This window comes from Pipistrellus kuhlii, unplaced genomic scaffold, assembly GCF_014108245.1.
Source record: "Pipistrellus kuhlii isolate mPipKuh1 unplaced genomic scaffold, mPipKuh1.p scaffold_m20_p_2, whole genome shotgun sequence".
Taxonomy (NCBI): Eukaryota; Metazoa; Chordata; class Mammalia; order Chiroptera; family Vespertilionidae; genus Pipistrellus; species Pipistrellus kuhlii.
The window spans coordinates 164,379,379-164,397,746 of record NW_023425515.1 but is presented as its reverse complement, the minus strand read 5'-3'; the positions used below and the strand labels follow the sequence as shown (position 1 = coordinate 164,397,746).

The 18,368-nt window shown below is 41.9% G+C and overlaps 1 protein-coding gene across 2 annotated transcripts in view; it reads right to left on the bottom strand.

Annotated features, from left to right (window-relative positions):
• Positions 1 to 15,434, bottom strand: part of SCP2 (sterol carrier protein 2) — a 94,160-nt gene extending 78,726 nt beyond the window's left edge. The window contains exons 1-3 of one of the 2 annotated variants that reach the window (XM_036447658.2): positions 15,250 to 15,434; positions 6,475 to 6,532; positions 1,279 to 1,350 (exon numbers count right to left, since the gene is read on the bottom strand). In XM_036447658.2, coding sequence (XP_036303551.1) covers positions 1,279 to 1,350; positions 6,475 to 6,532; positions 15,250 to 15,318 — 199 coding nt within the window. In that variant the 5' untranslated portion in view covers positions 15,319 to 15,434. The remainder of the gene's footprint in view (positions 1 to 1,278; positions 1,351 to 6,474; positions 6,533 to 15,249) is intronic. The other variant, XM_036447656.2, reaches the window with a different exon arrangement.
• Positions 15,435 to 18,368: the final 2,934 nt, after the last annotated feature.

The following is an 18,368-nucleotide window of genomic DNA, read 5'->3' as shown; positions in this document are numbered from 1 at the left end:
AGGCCAGCTTGTGCATCTGTGATTTTGTTCTCCCTGCCAGCAATAGCGACTGCCAGATCTCAGCTACCATAACTCTATCTCCATCACCACCATCCCCCCATCCCCTCACCCTCACCCCTCCACCACTGGAACCAGCTGCTCAGGGAGGAATGTGTCTGCCTCTCCAGTTCAACACCACTTCCACAGCTTCTTCTGTGGCCCACTGCTAGCTCTGGAGCGTAAGGGGAGGCAGCCAGGCTCAGTGGCTTTGTTTTCTGCCTGATAATGACATCTGCTAAACCACAGCTGCCACACCTCTGTGTCCTGTCCCTGCTCCAATCACGAGGTTCAACCACAGCACATGCTGACCACTCAGGCAGGAATGTTGGTTCTCCTCTCTGCTCTTCAGGGCTGCAGACTGTGCACATGCAACCTGATTCTTCTTTCCCGGACCCACAGTGAACTTCAGACTGTATCTCTGGCCCCAGCTCTGCTCTTCCCCCTTCTCTCCTTCCCTGCTCACTCTGAGTGGCCCACATTCTGCTGTCCCAGGCCCGGCTTTCTCAGATGTGCTTGTGTGCTGAGCTATAACTGTTCCAGGGAAGAGCCTATAGGGACCTTTCAGGCTGCCATGTTTCTGACCTCGTTTCAACAGTTGACTTTTTTTGTGTGCTTTTGTTTCACTTTTTTCCCCCCTCTACAATTAGTATATGTCATTTTTTATCTTTTTTAAATATATTTTTATTGATTTCAGAGAGAGGAAGGGAGTGGGAGAGAAAAATTGAAACATCAATAATGAGAGAGAATCACTGATCGGCTGCCTCCTGCACGCCCCCTACTAGGGATTGAACCTGCAACCCAGGCATATGCCCTTGACCGGAATCACACCTGGGACCCTTCAAATCTGCAGGGCAATGCTCTATCCACTGAGCCAAACCAGCTAGGGCAGTACATTTTTTAATCAGAAAAGATTTAATGAAATTTTTTTATCAAATAAAAAGACAATAAATGCAAATTTCAAGGCAATAAGGAACAAAAATTTATCTTCTGAACAATAATTTTCTTTATATGGTAGAACTATAGATAATTTTTCATTTTAAAAGATAAATTTCTTTTCATTTATCTATTTTGACAATATAATAAAGGCACAAAATATATGTTAAATTAAGCTGACACATAAGAGAAATCTAGGAATGATAGGTAAAACTCTGAATTCTGAGTTTTGAAAGTTAAAATTATTTGTGTGGTTGCTGCTAGATTCAGGTGAATAATTTTTATAATATGTAGTTTTCCACGTACCATAAACGTAGCCAATACATGCCTGTTCCACCGCTGAGTAAGGAATCTGTGCATCAGCTAAAGCCTTCTGACCTATAAAAACAGAAGGGTTTCATCAAACAGTGCTTTAAGTATTTGCTTTAGGTGAGTAAAAATTAAGCTTAGGTTTTTCTCAGAGTAATAAATTTATCTCCATATAGCCTGTTTTAAATTCAAATGACAAATCCTTCACCAAATCATTTCAGATCTCTTCTTTCAGAAGTAATCATTTCTTCCTCTAAGTTACTGCATCACGTTCTCTTTAAAAAATATTTTTCACACGTTCTCTTTAAAAAATATTTTTATTGATTTCAGAGAGGAAATAAGAGGGAGAGAGAGTCATTGAACAGCTGCCTTCTGCACAACCCCCACTAGACTAAACGGGAAATCAGACCGGGATTTGAACCGTGACTTTCTGGTTCATAAGTTGGCACTTAACCAGCAAGCCACATTGACTGGGCTCACATCTACTATTTGTTATTTAACATTTTCTGTCCTAACTATATACCTAACTATAAATATATTAAATCCCCTTAATGGCAAGCATATTAAGTTTCCTTAATGGCAAGGCACTTGTCTTATTCATATCTGTGGCTCCACTGTACATGTAGTGGGCAAAATTGGTTAGAATGTCAATATGGGGGATAAAGATGGGTGGAAACACTCAGGTGCTCATCTTACAATGTCAGGATCAAGAAATGGAGCATTAAGGATGTTATTTAAAGTTACAGAAATGATCAATGGAGGAACTGAAAAAATACATAAAAGTAAACTGGAGAGAGCGGGAAGGCTGGGGAGTGTTGGAGAGGGGGGAAAGAGAGCAACCGAAAGACTTGTATGGATGCATATAAGCACAACCAATGGACACAAGACACTGGGGGGGGGGGGGGAGATGAGGGCATGTGACAGGGGGTAAGGGAGGCTGGGGGAAGGTCAAAGGGGGGGCAGGGAGGAGATATATGTACTACTATTTGTAATATTTTAAACAATAAAAAAAAGTAAAACTGGGGAGGAGAGTGGAGGTTGAAGAGGTGTGAGTTAAATCCTCATCTATCACAGTGAGAAGCAAACATATTGATAAGCGAAAAACTGAACTAAGTGTGATAGAATAGACATTAGAGATATAGAGATAACCACCAGGTCAACTAAAGCCAAAACAGTTCAAAGAAATTGTCTCCTGAGGAGCAAGCCTGGGAATCATAAGCCATTGTGTGTGTGTGTGTGTGTGTGTGTGTGTGTGTGTGTGTGTGTGTATAACCACATGAATGTATTACTTTGTATTACTTTGAATTTTTCTAGACTAAGAAACACATATGAGGGCATGAGGGGATGGGGGAAGAGGGATAATGGGGTGGTAAGGACACATATGTAACACCATAATCAATAAAAATTTTAAAAAACAAAACTAAGAGACACATAATTGGTTATGGGATTGCCTTTGACCAGTTATATTTTTCTGCTTAACATATGAGCAAAAAAATTAATTTTTAGTTATAATACTGCTGGTGAGACTAATAATGTAAACAGTCTGAAAAATAATTTGGCAAGAGTCTTAAAATGTTCATAATCACTGTTCCAATTAGTCTACTTCCAAGCTCTGTCCTCAAAAGTACCTAGAGATTAGCCGAGACCGGTTTAGCTCAATGGATAGAGCGGCGGCTTGGGGACTGACGGGACCCGGGTTCGATTCCGGTATAGGTCAAGTACCTTGGTTGCGGGCATATCCCCAGTAGGGGGTGTGCAAGAGGCAACTGATCGATGACTCTCTCTCGTCGATGTTTCTAACTCTCTATCTCTCTCCCTTCCTCTCTGTACAAAATCAATAAAATATATTTAAAAGAAAAAGTACCTAGAGATTATACAAAAACTTTTTAAATAAATTTATTGATTTCAGAAAGACAGGGAGCAGGAGAGAGAGATAAAAACATCAATCATAAAGGAGAATTATTGATCAGCTGCCTCCCGCACACACCCCCTGGGGATGGAGTCCATAACCCACGCATGTGCCCTGACCAGTAATTGGAATCGAACCTTGACCTCCTGGTCAACGCTCAACCACTGAGCCAAAATGGCCAGGGAAGACCAAATATTTATTTAGCAAGATGTTCACTATAATTCTAAAATATCAAAAAGTTACAAACCTAAATGTCCAACAAAAATCATAGCATAAATATGTAATGATATATGAAAAAAAATTAATGTTTCAAACAATTTTAAGTAACAAGAGAAATGCTCATGATAAAATAAGTTTAAAGATTCAGAATATAAAACTATGTAGCATATGATCCCAGTAGGGAGCATGCAGGTCAGTGGTTCTCATCATTGATGTTTCTATCTCTCTCTTACTCTCCCTTTCTCTCTGAAATCAGTAAGAATATGTATTTTTTTAAAAGAATGTTATGGGTTTTTACTCCAAGGTAAACTAAATGTGATTGTTGTGGTCTGAAGATACATACATCTCACCTAAGACTATTTCAGAATTGTGAGTAGAGTCATATTTATACTTCTCATTTCCCTAGAAACTTAGAACCAATGGGTATTTACTTATTTACTTACTTATTTTTATTTATTTTTATTTTTTTATTTTTTTTAGAGTGGAAGGGAAGAGGAGAGACAGAGAGAAACATCAATGTGAGAGAAACATCAATTAGTTACCTTCCCCACATGCCCCAACTGGAGCTGGAGATCAAACCTGCAACCCAAGTACGTGCCCTTGACCAGAATCCACGTTCTATCCGCTGAGCCAAACTGGCTAGAGCTATGAACAAAGCTAGGTTTTAAAGTTTATTCTAGCCCTGGCAGGTGTGGGTCAGTTGGTTGAGTGTCATCCCATGCATGAAAAGGTCACTGGTTCAATTCCTGGTCAGGGCACATACCCAGGTTGTGGGTTTGATCCCCAGTCAGGGTGCACACAGTGTAAGAGGCAACCCAATGATGTTTCTCTCTCCTTTTCCTTCTCCATTCCTCGCTCTCTAAAATCAATAAAAACATATGTTTTTTTAAGTTTACTCTACATAAAAGTTCCTTTTCTTTTTCGTATTGATTTTAGAGAGGGAGGAAAAGAGAGAGAAAAAAAAATATTGAAGTGAGATAAATACATCGATGGGTTGCCTCCGGGGATCAAACCCTCAATCTAGCTATGTGCCCTGACCAGAAATCGAACTCACAACCTTAGAGTGCATGGGAAAATGCTCCAATGAACTGAGCCAAACTGGCCAGGGCAAAGTTCCTTTATAAAATGAAGTTTTCTTTTCCTGATTGTACTTACAAAAGAAGAAAATTTTAAGCACAGTCAGTTAATCCCTACAGTTAGTTTCAAACTCCATAACTTCACCTCAACATTACCATTTTATAATCAAAATGTTATATTCACATATTACTAAAATAACCACAAAATTTTTAACTAAGAAAAAGAAAATGGAACAAAATATATACAAAGAACTGTTTAAAGCATTTCCCACTTCAGAGAAAGACAGAAGCTATTTGGAGACATATGTTAAGAAAATAGCCATAGCTGGTATTGCTCAGTAGATAGAGCATTGGCTTGTGTACCAAAAGGTCATGGGTTTGATTCCCAGTCAAAGGTACGTTCTTGGGTTTCAGATTCAATCCCCAGCCCTGGTCAGGGACACATACAGAAGGCAACCAATTGACATCTCTCTCACATAGATATTTCTCTCTCCCCTTTGTTTCTCTCCCCCTCCCTCCTTTCCACTCTCTCTGAAAAACAATGGGAAAAATATCCTCAGGTGAGGATTAAAAAAAAAAGTGAGAAAAAGAGAATATTTAATAACATTACCCTGGCCAGTGCAGTTAGGTTGGTTGGAGCATCGTCTTGTACACCAAGAGGTGGTGGTTCAATACCTGGTCAGGGCACATACCCAGGTTGTGGGTTTCTCTCTCTCCCTTCCTCTCTCTAAAATCAATTTAAAAATTAAAACAAAATAAAGAGAATGTTTAGCAATATAAAAAATAAATATTAAATGAACAATGCCCACCCAGAGAATCAACATCAATTAATTAATCCTCATGAACCTTCCTTTTGGGGAGCAGAGATGCTCTGATTTCATATATAGTATAATAATATCTAAATACTGAGTTGAATGACAGAGCTGAAACAAAATCCCAATATATGGACTATAGACACTAGTGGAGTATCTAATTAATAACCGTAGTAATTCTTCTTTTTAATAATATATTTTATTGATTTTTTTACAGAGAGCAAGGGAGAGTTAGAAACATCGATCAGCTGCCTCTTGCACACCCCCTACTGGGGATGTGCTCACAACCAAGGTACATGCCCTTGACCAGAATTTAACCTGGGACCCTTCATTCCGCAGGCCGATGCTCTATCCACTGAGCCAAACCAGTTAGGGCCGCAGTCATTTTTGGGGGGTTGCATTGCAGCAAGCTAGCAGGATCGATAGTGCAGCTAGCAGCAGCCTAGCCCAAGCATGTGCCTCTGAAGACAGCTTAGAGCAGCGGTCACCAACCTTTCCGACCTCAGGGACCACCAGTGGGACCACTGGTTGGCAGCTGCTGCTCCAAAGGTTTCCTTAAACCAGCAGTTGCCAACCTCTCGGACCTCACGGACCACGGGTTGGCGACTGCTGGCTTAGAGAACACAGACCCACACACTGTGGACCCTTCTCTGAGTTCCAGCTCACTCACTAGGATGCATCCAAGTTCTTTGCTTAATACTCACCAGAATAAACAACAACAAATTGCATCACCTCATTTAGTCACACAATAGGCTAGTGATAGAAAAAGAATTCTCTACATTGGCTCAGTCTAGCAAAGAGAGGAAAGTCACCATACAGGTATTTAATAAGTTTTGAATGTGATTATCCCTTTTCTAGAAAAGGAAGATGCTAATTTTGTCATATCTCTTAGAATCAAGTTATCCCTTTTAATGACTCTACTTTTCTCTCTCACAGAGCCCTCCACTGTCCCAACCAACAGCTGGGTAGCACGGACATCACTGCCACTGTCTGCTCTGGCTACCAGCTAGGAATGCCGAGGTTCTTCCCCTCCTCCTCCTGAAAGCCACTAGGCAGCTGCTTGTATAGGCTTTTCTCCCCTGACCAGGCTTCCTTTTATGGCGGCAAGGCTCCTCCACAATCAAGGCAGATCACACAACAAGCTACAATGCTCAAAGGTCTAAATGTTCTGTATTACCTGCTTCTTTTGCCAAGTCAGGGTAGTCTCTTGAGTTCTCAAGTCCAGGCTTCATAAACTAGAAATACAGAAGGAGATAACAAACAGAAGCAAGTTTAGATTTCTTCACAACAGAACATCACAGAAATGCATTTATTCAAATAAAAACAGAATGAACACCTAGCATTTCCTTGATTCTGATAATAAATAATATACAGTCCTTACTCTCAAGGAGATTCCAGCCTAAGGAAAAAATAGGAAATTACACTTCAGTGTCATAAGTACAGAATGATTTGGGAGAGACAACTACCCAGAGTCAGAGAGAGGACTAGAAAGGCTTCCCAGAGGAACTGACATTTATATTATATGAAGTCTTTAAGGGTAACAGCCCCGTGAGAGAAAAGGAAATCCTAGAGCAAAGGCCTAGAAGTGACAGAATGTGGCTCAATCCAAGAACTGCAAAAAACTTTTATACTGCAGAGGTTGAAGCTCAAGATGGGCAGTGATAGGGATAGAAAAGTAACTTAGGACCAAATGATAACTATTAACATTTCCTGGGAACTTACTGTGTTACGAATTGTGCTAAGCACTTTATATCTACTCACTCACTTGGTCCTCACAATAACACTAAGAGGTAGATTGTAGAGAGCGCCTGGGAAGGCACTTAAGCATTTCTTTAATTTTCGTCAGCTGAATCCAGTGGCATTGGCAGAGCCATGTCCTGGAAACATGCTTTGCCAGAGGCAGGAGTGTGTCAGCTTGACCTTCAGCCCAGGTGCCAGGGGGTGGGTTTTGTTATTTAAAACCAGCCAAGCACCAGGAACTAAGACGACTCAGGCCCACCCAAGAATGCCCATAATCTCCCTGTCTTGACCTTCAGTAAAACTTCCTGGGTTTTGCTGCATAAAATAAACACGCTGTATTAGCTCTGGGTCCTTGTCTCTCCATCAGAGGACAGTGGTCCCACCCGGCCCCAGTTTTTTCTTTCCATCTCTGTGTCTGTCTCTTTCTTTCATTTTCTCAATCCCCAGCAGCCCCTGCTCTCGAGCCACGATGGATGCAGAAAAGAGAGAAATATTCACAGTAGATACTATTATTTATCATCACCATTTTACCACTAAAAACAAACAAACAAACAAAAAAAAACTAGAGGCAACACTTCAAAGAATTAATAAAATAAAGAGTATTACAAAGTTAAAAAGTATCCTGAACTCTATCTCCTTCAACAATTCAGAAAAATAATTTTCACATAAAAACGAGCATCAGAGAAATGTTAGAATAAAATTCCATATAAACTAATTACAGGAAAAATAAAAGAAAAAGGAATAAAATAAAATAAAAACTAGAGCACAAAGACATTAAGCAACATTAAGGACACTCAACTAGTATGCAGTGGAATTGAAACTTCAATAGTCTGGCTGTAGAGTCAACTCACAAGGGACCTTATAGGCACCTGGGAAGGCAAAGTTTTATCCTGAAGACAACAGGCTTTTTATTTTACTTTATTTTTAAATATATATATATTTTATTAATTTTTTACAGAGAGGAACAGAAAGGGATAGAGAGTTAGAAACATCAATGTACAATAAGATAAACATCTATCAGCTGCCTCTTGCACACCCCCTATTGGGGATGTGCCCGCAACCAAGGTACATGCCCTTGACCGGAATCAAACCTGGGACCTTTCAGTCCACAGGCTGACGCTCTATCCACTGAGCCAAAAACGGTTTCAGCTTATTTTACTTTTTTTAAAAAATATTTTTTTTAATTGATTTCAGAGAGCAAGAGAGAGGGAGAAATAAATAGAAATATCAATGATGACAGAGAATTATTGATTGGCTTCCACCTGCATGCCCAACCCTGGGGATGGAGCCTGCAACCCAGCATATGCCTTGACCAGGAACTGAACTGTGACCTCCTGGTATATTGGTCAACAAAACCTTTGAGCCATACCAGCCAGGCTATAGTAGATTTTTTTAAAAAGAGACTGGAATAAAATAATGAGATATTACTATACACCTATTACAATGGCCAAAATCCAAACAGTTACAACACAAAATGCTGACATGAATGTTGAGCAACAAGAACTCTTACTCATTACTGGAGGGAATGCAAAATGGCACAGCCACTTTGGAAAATATTTTGGCAATTTCTTACAAAAGTAAACATTCTCTTACTACGTAATCCAGGAACTGCACTCCTTGTTATTTACCCAAATGATTTGAAACCTTCTGTCCAATCAAAAACCTGCACATGGATGTTTATAATAACTTTATAACTGCCAAAACTTGGAAGCAAACAACTTAGTGGGTGAATGAATAAATAGACTGGCACCTTCAGGCAATGGCATATTATTCCATGCTAAAATGCTATGAGCTACCAATCCACAAAACTTGAACTTAAATGAATATTGCTAAGTAAAGAAGCTAATCTGAAAAGTCTACATACATACTGTGTAATTCCAACTATATAATATTCTGGAAAAGGCAAAACTATAGAGACAATAAAAAGATCAGTGGTTGTCAGGGGTAAAAGGTTGGGAGGGATCACCAGACAGAGCACAGAGGGTTTTTAGGGCAGTGAACCATTCTGTATGATACTATAATGGACATATATCATCATTCATTTGCCCACATTCATAGAATGTACAACACTAAGAGTGACCTGGATGTAAACTGAGAGACTCTGAGCGATAATGATGTGTCAACAGAGGTTTAGCAGTTGTGACAAAGGTACTGCTCTGGGGCAGATTACTGATAGTGGATTAAGCTGTGCACGTGTGGAGCAGAGAGTATATGGGAACTCTGGGTACTTTTGGCTCAATTTTGCTGTGAACCTAAAACTGCTTTGAAAAATAAAGCCCTATTTTTTCAAAAAGAAAGAGAGACTGAGATGAGAAGATGAATTTTAGATCACTCTACCTGCAATGTGGAAAATAATGAAGGGAGCAAAGCTGGAGGTAGTGAGAACAAATGGCATGATTCTGAAATAGACCAAGTGAGAGTTGACTAACATAGCAGCACAGAGGAGGAAAGAAGTGGATAGCCTTAAGAAACACAAAGAAAGTAAAACCTACCAAACTTGTGACTGATTAAGATAAAGTGAAGTGGTTTGTTAGTCATTGTGATAAAGATGACTTATTTTTTTAAATATATTTTTATTGATTTTTTTACAGAGAGGAAGAGAGAGGGATAGAGAGTTAGAAACATCAATGAGAGAGAAACATTGATCAGCTGCCTCCTGCACACCTCCTACTGGGAATGTGCCCGCAACCAAGGTACATGTCCTTGACTGGTATTGAACCTGGGACCCTTCAGTCTGCAGGCCGATGCTCTATCCACTGAGCCAAACCGGTTTTGGTAGAAAGATGACTTTTAAAACTTTCTGACTGAAAACCACAATAAAATACGTATTATAACACAATCCAGCATACACATACAGTCTGCCCTTGGTACCCAACAGAGATTGGTTCTGGAACATCACACACGCGCACACACACACACACAGATATCAAAATCCACAGATGCTCAAGTCACATACATTAAATAGTGTTGTATTTGCATATAACTTACACATATCCTCCTGTGTACTTTAAATCATTTCTAGATTATAATACCTAATCTATATATATAAAAGCCTAAGCAACCTAACGAACACCTTGTGGTCAGTGCACTCCCACAGCCAACGTCCCTCGGTCTCTCCCTGCAGCCGGCTAACTTCCCACAGTCCCTCAGCCCCTGGCCTGGCTGGCCCTAATTAGGACTGGGCAAGACAGCTGTGATTGGCCTGATCTCCAGCCAGGCTGAGGGACCCCACCTGTGCATGAATTCGTGCACAGGGCCTCTAGTACACTATAATGCTATCTAAATAGTTGTTTGTTGTATTCTTTAGGGGAAAATGGCAAGAAAAAAGTCTGTACATGCCCAGTACAGATACATCCTCTGCAACCATTATAGGCCTAAATACATAGTGCACATCAACTACAACAACATTTTTAGGAGAATATCTTTTATCTGTAAAACCAACATATATAGAGGACCAACTGTATATTTATATGTAATTAAAGCAAAACTTTTATGAAATACTTATCCTTGTGATATTAGTACAATATTTTCTATTTTTAATTTTTTAAATGCTAGAGGAAACTTTCTAAATTGATTTCATTACCGCCAATGAGTCAAAATCCAATGTGAAACACTGTACAGATATTTAACTTAAATGCCACACTTCATTGTGGTGCCAAAATGCAGCTGTCAAACTGCTCCAAACCAAAATATTTAACATTTATTTCTGTCTCTGACCCATCCCAATTCTTCATAATCCCTGAATTTGGGAATCCTTCATAATTCCCTAATTCAGCATGCAAAAATTATCCATTCTCCTTCTACTTAGTCTTCAGTTGACTAGTCACAATCAGAGCATTTACAGATAGCACGTATGTAAAGAGTACTATGCTAGGCTCTAACAAGTAATAGCCATTAAACACTAAATTGCCAGCCATGTAGTAAAATAACATCACATTTCCATTTCTTACTGAAATCAAGGAAATTTTTAAAAAATTAGTCTGGCCGAAATCGGTTTGGCTCAGTGGATAGAGCGACCGCCTGTGAACCAAAAGGGCCCGAGTTCGATTCTGGTCAAGGCATGTACCTTGGTTGCAGGCACATTCCCAGTGTGTGTGTGTGTGGGGGGGGTGTGTGTGCAGGAGGCAATTGATTGATGTTTCTAATTCTCTATCCCTCTCCCTTCCGCTCTATAAAAAATCAATAAAATATATCTTTAAAAAAATTACTCTGGCAAATAAACACATACAATATTACTGCTTCAAAATTTAAAGCATGTTTAGGTGGGAACTACCAAATGTCAATTAACAGTAGCTTGGATAAATTGTGATATGGTCACATTTTGGACATTACATCAATAAGAATAAACAATCTATAACTACGCATAAAATTATGGATGAACTCACAAACTAATGCTGAACAAAAAAGTCATAATTAATCTATGGCGAGCCTTTGGAGGAGAGGAGTCAGTGACTGGATGATGGCAGAGGGAGAATTTCTGAGACCTAAAGTAACCACAGCGGATGGTCTGAACATAAAAATTCCTAAACAAAAACGAGTCAATAGACAGGCTGGCTCAATTAAGGTAAAGACTGACTTTTGTCAAGGAAGATACAGGCCTTTTTCCACCCACTCCCCTGCCTACCATCAGTTTGTTTCCTGCATCTATGAGTCTCTGTTTTATTTTGTTTGTTTCTTTTTTTAGATTCCACATGTAAGTGAAATCATATGATACTGTCTTTCTGTCCAACCTATTTCACTTAGCACAATACCATCTAAACCCATCCATGTTATCACAAATGACAAGATTTTTTATAACCGAGTAATATTTCATTGTATGTGTTTACCACATCTTCTTTATCCACTCATCTATGGATGGACATCTAGCTTGCTATTTCTTGGCTATTGCAAACAATGCTGCAATGAACATAGGGGTGTATATATCTTTTTGAATTATTGTTTATAATTCAATATTTGGATAAATACCCAGAAGTGGAATATTTAATTTTCTGCTTCATTTTTAATTTTGGGGGAAGCCCCATGATGTTTTCCATAGTGGTGCACCAATTTACAATCCCACTAACAGTGCACAAGGGTTCCCTTTCTCCACATCCTTGCCAACAATTGCCATTTGTTGTCTTTTTTATAATAGCCAATCCGACAAGTGTGAGGTGATATTTCATTGTACTTTTGATTTGCATTTCCCAATGACTGGTGATGTCAAGCATCTTTTCATGAATGTGTTGGCCATCTGTATATCCTCTTTGAAGAAATGTCTATTCATGTTCTCTATTTTTTAATTGGGTTGTGGGTTTTTGGATGTTGAATTGTATAAGTTCATTAAATATAGGATGTGGCAAAAGTAGGTTTTCAGCCATGAGTATGTGAAATTATTTATTCTTGTATTATTATTTATTAATTACTAGAGGCCCAGTACACGAAATTCGTGCATGGAAGGGGGTCCCTTCAGCCCAGCCTGCACCCTCTCCAACCAGGGACCCCTTGGGAGATGTCCGACAGCCGGTTTATTGGGCCTAAACCGGACATCCCTTTCACAATACAGGGCTGCTGACTCCTAATTACTCACCTGCCTGCCTGCCTGGTTGCCCCTAACTGCCCCTCCCTACCAGCCTGATTGCCCCTCACTGCCTCTGCATGCTGGCCTGATCGCCCCTAACTGCCCCCTACTACCAGCCTGGTTGCCCCCAACTGCCCCCTCCTTGATGGCCTGGTCACTCCTAACTGCCCCCCCACCACCACCATCCTGGTCACCCCTTACTGGCCCCCCCTCCAGAGAGGAAGGGAGCAAGATAGAGAGCTAGAAAGATCAATGAGAGAGAAACATCGACCAGCTGCCTCTTGCACACCCCCCACAGGGGATGTGCCCACAACCAAAGTACAATAGATGCCCCTGACCGGAATCGAACCCAGGACCCTTCAGTCTGTAGGTTGACGCTCTACCACTGAACCAAACCGGTTTCGGCTTAATTAGGAATTTTTATGTACAAAGCACCACTCAAAATTTTGCAAACTTATTTCAGCTGTGATGTAAGATGTATCTCTATGGGTAGTAGATTATCACACATAAAAGCAGTATTAAAAAGAGTAAGTGGTGCCGGAACCGGTTTGGCTCACTGGATAGAGCGTCAACCTGCGGACTGAAAGGTCCCGGGTGCGATTCTCGTCAAGGGCATGTACCTTGGTTGCGGGCACATCCCCAGTAGGGAGTGTGCAGGAGGCAGCTGATTGATGATTCTCTCTCATCGATGTTTCTAACTCTCTATCCCTCTCTCTTCCTCTCTATAAAAAAATCAATAAAAAAGTATATTTAAAAAAAAATAGAGTAAGTGGTTAGTTATATAGTCCTAACTCCAAAGGCACCAAAATTTCTAAAATGGTTAACGCTTGAGGAATAGACACAAGGTTGGAAAAATCTTCACCAAGACACTGACCATCATTTTTTTCCTCCTCATCTGTACTTCAAAATGTCCCTGAGAACCCTAATACACTGCTGGTGGGAATGCAGAGTGGTGTAGCCATTATGGAAAACAGTAGGAAGTTTCCTCAAAAAATTAAGTGTGAATCTGCCATTTGACCCAGTCATTCCACTTCTAGGAGTAAATCCTAAGAAACATGAAATACCAATTAGAAAGAATGTGTGTTCATAGCAGCACGGTTTACAATAGCTAAGATCTGGAAACAGCCCGAGTGCCCATCAGCAGATGAGTGGATTAAGAAGTGGTACAACTGCCAGGACCGGTTTGGCTCAGTGGATGGAGCATCGGCCAGCCTGCAGACTGAAAGGTCCTGGGTTCGATTTGGGTCAAAGGCATGTACCTTGGTTGCGGGCACATCCCCAGTAGGGGGTGTGCAAGAGGCAGCTGGTCGATGTTTCTCTCTCATTGACGTTTCTGACTCTCTGTCCCTCTCAATTCCTCTCTGTGTAAAATCAATAAAATATATATTTTTTTAAAAAAGTGGTACATTTATACCAGGGAATACTAGGCAGCAGTACAAAAAGGAGGATCTCTTTCCCTATGACATACCATGGCAGGACGTGAAGAGTATTATGCTAAGCAAAATAAGCCAGTCAGAGAAAGTCGAATATCACATGATCTCCTTCATATGTGGAAGCTAAGGAACAAAGTAGATGCAGAAACAGAAGCATTGAACAGACTGTGGAATCTCAGAGGGAAGGCTGGGGAGGGTGGTGAGTGGGAAGTGATCAACCAAATTCCATGTATGGACTCAGACAATAGGGTGGTAAAGCCTAGGGTAGGGGGGTGGAGGGGTGGGGGGTGAGCTAGAAGGGGTCAGTGTGTGGGGGGGACATATTTAATACTTTCAACAATCAAGATTTAATTTTTTTTTAATGTCCCTGAGAAGGAATCCAACAGGGAGTACATCAGTCCCCTCTTATCCTTGGAGGATCTGCTCTGAGACCCTCTGTGGGTCTCTGAGACCACAAAGAGTGCCTAGCCCTAAACATACTGTTTACTTCCTATCTGTACATATGCACGATAAAGTTTAGTGTATAAATTAGGCACAATGGCTAAGAATAAAATAAAAAATATAACAATATACTGTAATAAAAGTTATGTAGATGTGTTCTCTCTCTCTCTCTCTCTCTCTCTCTCTCTCTCTCTCTCTCTCTCTCGCTCTTTCTCTCTCACTCTCTCTCTCTCTCACACACACACACACACACACACACACACAACCAAGATGGCTAAGTGCATGGCTGCTTAAGTGACTAGGTGAGTAGTGCAATTTAGAACTTAGGAATGTTTATTTGGGGGCTTTTCCGGTGGCTGGCGGCAGCTAACGGAAACCGTGGATACGGGGACCACTGTGTTCCCAGGAGTGCAGAGCAGGGGGCGTTCTCCACCGCTTCGCTGCGGGGAGTGGGGTGGACCTTGCCTCCTCGGAAGGTCCGCTCAGAGTCAAAGGAGACGCGGACTGGGGATCCTCTTGCTGTGTCCCTCACAAACTCCGCCGCGGGGACGAAACGGAAGGAGGGAGAGGAAATGGGCGCAGGAAGAACCGGGGGACACTGCAACCCCTCAGACCCTCTACATCACAACCCCCGCCAACTGCCGCTCCGATGCCCCGAGGGCCGATGTCCCAGGCGGCGGGGTGGGGGACGGCCCCGGGCCGGGGCTCCTGGGGCTCCCCTGCCCGCACCCGGACCGAGCGGAGCGGGGAGCCCGCCTCCCGGGCGGGGCGGCCCCGTTACCTTGGTCATCCCAACGCCCACCACGAACACCCGGCGCAGGGGCCGCGGCCTCAGGGAGGTGATCGTCATGGCTCCCACGGCGCGGTCCTGGCGGCGGACAGACGCGGGGCGGCGCAGCGGGGTGCTGTCAGACTGCAGCGGCCGGGGAAGCCCAGCGACCCCGGGTTTAAGGGGGCGGAAGCCTGAGGAGGGGCGGAGGGGGAGGGGTGACGGGGCGACTGCGCCTGCGCGGAGGCTCGGCTGCGCGCGCCGCTTTGGGGGCGGGAGTTACTAGCAAGCCCCGCCCCTTCTTTTCTTTTTCTTTTTTTTCAAATTTATTAAAGCTAGGCAGGGACAGTGAGCTGCGTGCATGAACCTGGAGAGTATTATGCTAAGCGAAATAAGTCACAATCAGGGAAAGACAAGTATCCCAGGATCTCACGCATATATGGAACCTAATGAACAAAATGAACTGATGAACGAAATAGATCTAGAGCAGAAACCGGTTTGGCTCAGTGAATAGAGAGAGCCTCGGCCTGCGGACTGAAGGGTTCTCGGTTCGATTCCTATCAAGGGCATGTACCTTGGTTGCGGGCACATCCCCAGTGGGGGGTGTGCAAGAGGCAACTGATAGATGACTCTCTCTCATCGATGTTTCTAATTCTCTATCCCTCTCTCTTCCTCTCTGTGAAAAATCAATAAAATATATTAAAAGAAAAAGAAAAGAAAACCAGCCCTGTTCTCCATCCAGAGAGGGCGGGTCCCTTAAAAAAAAAACAAATAGATCTAGAGACAGAGAAGCATAGAACAGACTGATGCATTTCAGAGGGAAGGTCCTCAGGTGAGGGGTCTGGGGTCTGGGGACGGGGGGAGATTAATCAAAGAGTTTATATGCATATATGCATAACCCATGGACACAGATGATAGTGTGGTGAAAGCCAGGTAAGGGAGGGGGGCGTCAATTGGGGGAAAAAGGGAGGCATCTGTAATAATTTCAAAAATAAAGATAAATTTTAAAAATAAAGGTAAGGACAATGAAACAAAAACCTCGGTGGGGCTGCTTTGGCTACTGGAGTCAGAGAAAAGGGGGCCTTGGAGACAGGTTCAGGGGTGAGCCCAGGTCCAGCTGCCTCTGGCAATTGTTCCCCTGATTGCAAGTCTCAGGGGAACCCTTAGAGTTTAGGTGAGATGCAGCCAGAGAGAGGAGGGAGAAAGGCTTGAGCATGCCTTGGGAGGGAGAGAGCTGCTATGTAGCTCTTTGTAGACAGATAAGCTCAATGTTATCTCATTTTTAAAATGGCATTTCATTTCCTCCCGGCATTGTCTACATACATGGACTTCACTGCCTCACCTCCCATATTGTACACAACTCATCTCAATTTTATGCCAGTAATTGTGTTGCAAAAATGTTTGTGTCCTGGCGGGGTAGATCAGTTGGTTAGAGCATCAGCCTGACATGCCAAGGTTGTAGGTTAGATTCCTGGTCAAGGCACATACAAGAAACAACGGATGCCGGGACCGGTTTGGCTCAATGGATAGAGCGTCGGCTTGGGGACTGAAGGGTCCCGGGTTCGATTCCGTCAAGGGCATGTACCTTGGTTGCGGGCATATCCCCAGTAGGGGGTGTGCAAGAGGCAGCTGATCAATGACTCTCTCTCATCGATGTTTCTAACTATCTCTCTCCCTTCCTCTCTGTATAAAAATCAATAAAATGTATTTTTTTTTAAAAGAAACAATGGATGAATGCATAAGTAAGTGGGACAACAGATTAATGTTTCTTGCTTGCTCCCTTCCTCTCTCTCTCTAAAGTTAATGTTAAAAATTAAAAATATATACCGTATATTTGTGAGTGTGAATCCCTAGTGTGGATGAAATCCCTAGTGGAGGCCACATACTAAAACTGACAAGCTTGCCGAAACCGGTTTGGCTCAGTGGATAGAGAGTCGGCCTGCGGACTGAAGGGTCCCAGGTTCAATTCTGGTCAAGGGCATGTACCTTTGGTTGAAGGCATATCTCCAATGGGGGATGTGCAGGAGGCAGCTGATGGATGTTTCTCTCTCATCGATGTTTCTAACTCTCTATCCCTCTCTCATCCTCTCTGTGAAAAATCAATAAAATATATTTAAAAAAAACAACAACAACAAAAAAGTAACAAGCTCAGGGGAGGCCTGCATGGTGGGCCTTACAAACTCAGGAGACCTAAAATAACCACATCGAATGGTCTGAACATAAAATTTCCTAACTAAAAGCGAGTCAATAGACTGACTGGCTCAATTAAGGTAAAGACTGACTTTTGTCAAGGAAGATACAGGCCTTTTTCCACCCAATCCCCTTCCTACCTTCCCTCTCATAGCCATCAGTTTGTTCTCTGCATCTATGAGTCTCTGTTTGATTTTGTTTGTTTGTTTCTTTTTTTTAGATTCTACATGTAAGTGAAATCATATGATACTGTCTTTCTGTCCAACCTATTTCACTTAGCACAATACCATCTAAACCCATCCACATTATCACAAATGGCAAGATTTTTTTATAGCTGAGTAATATTTAATTGTATGAATTTACCACATCTTTATCCACTCATCTATGGATGGACACCTAGCTTGCTATTTCTTGGCTATTGCAAACAATGCTACAATGAACATAGGTGTATACTATATATCTTTTTGAAATATATATATATATATATATATATATATATATATAATTGATTTTTTTTGCAGAGAGGAAGGGATAGGGATAGAGAGCTAGAAACATCGATGAGAAGAAAACATCGACCAACTGCCTCCTGCACACCCTCTACCAGGATGTGCCCACAACCAAGGTACATGCCCTTGACCAGAATCGAACCTGGGACCTTTCAGTCTGCAGGCAGACACACCATCCATTGAGTCAAACCAGTGGATAGATTTAGTTTAGGTTTGGCAGCTGCGTCATTTTTAATTTTGGGGGAAGCCCCATGATGTTTTCCATAGTGGTGCACCAATTTACAATCCCACTAACAGTGCACGAGGGTTCCCTTTCTCCACATCCTTGCCAACAATTGCCATTTGTTGTCTTTTTTATAATAGTCAATCTGACAAGTGTGAGGTGATATTTCATTGTACTTTTGATTTGCATTTCCCAATGATTGGTGATGTCAA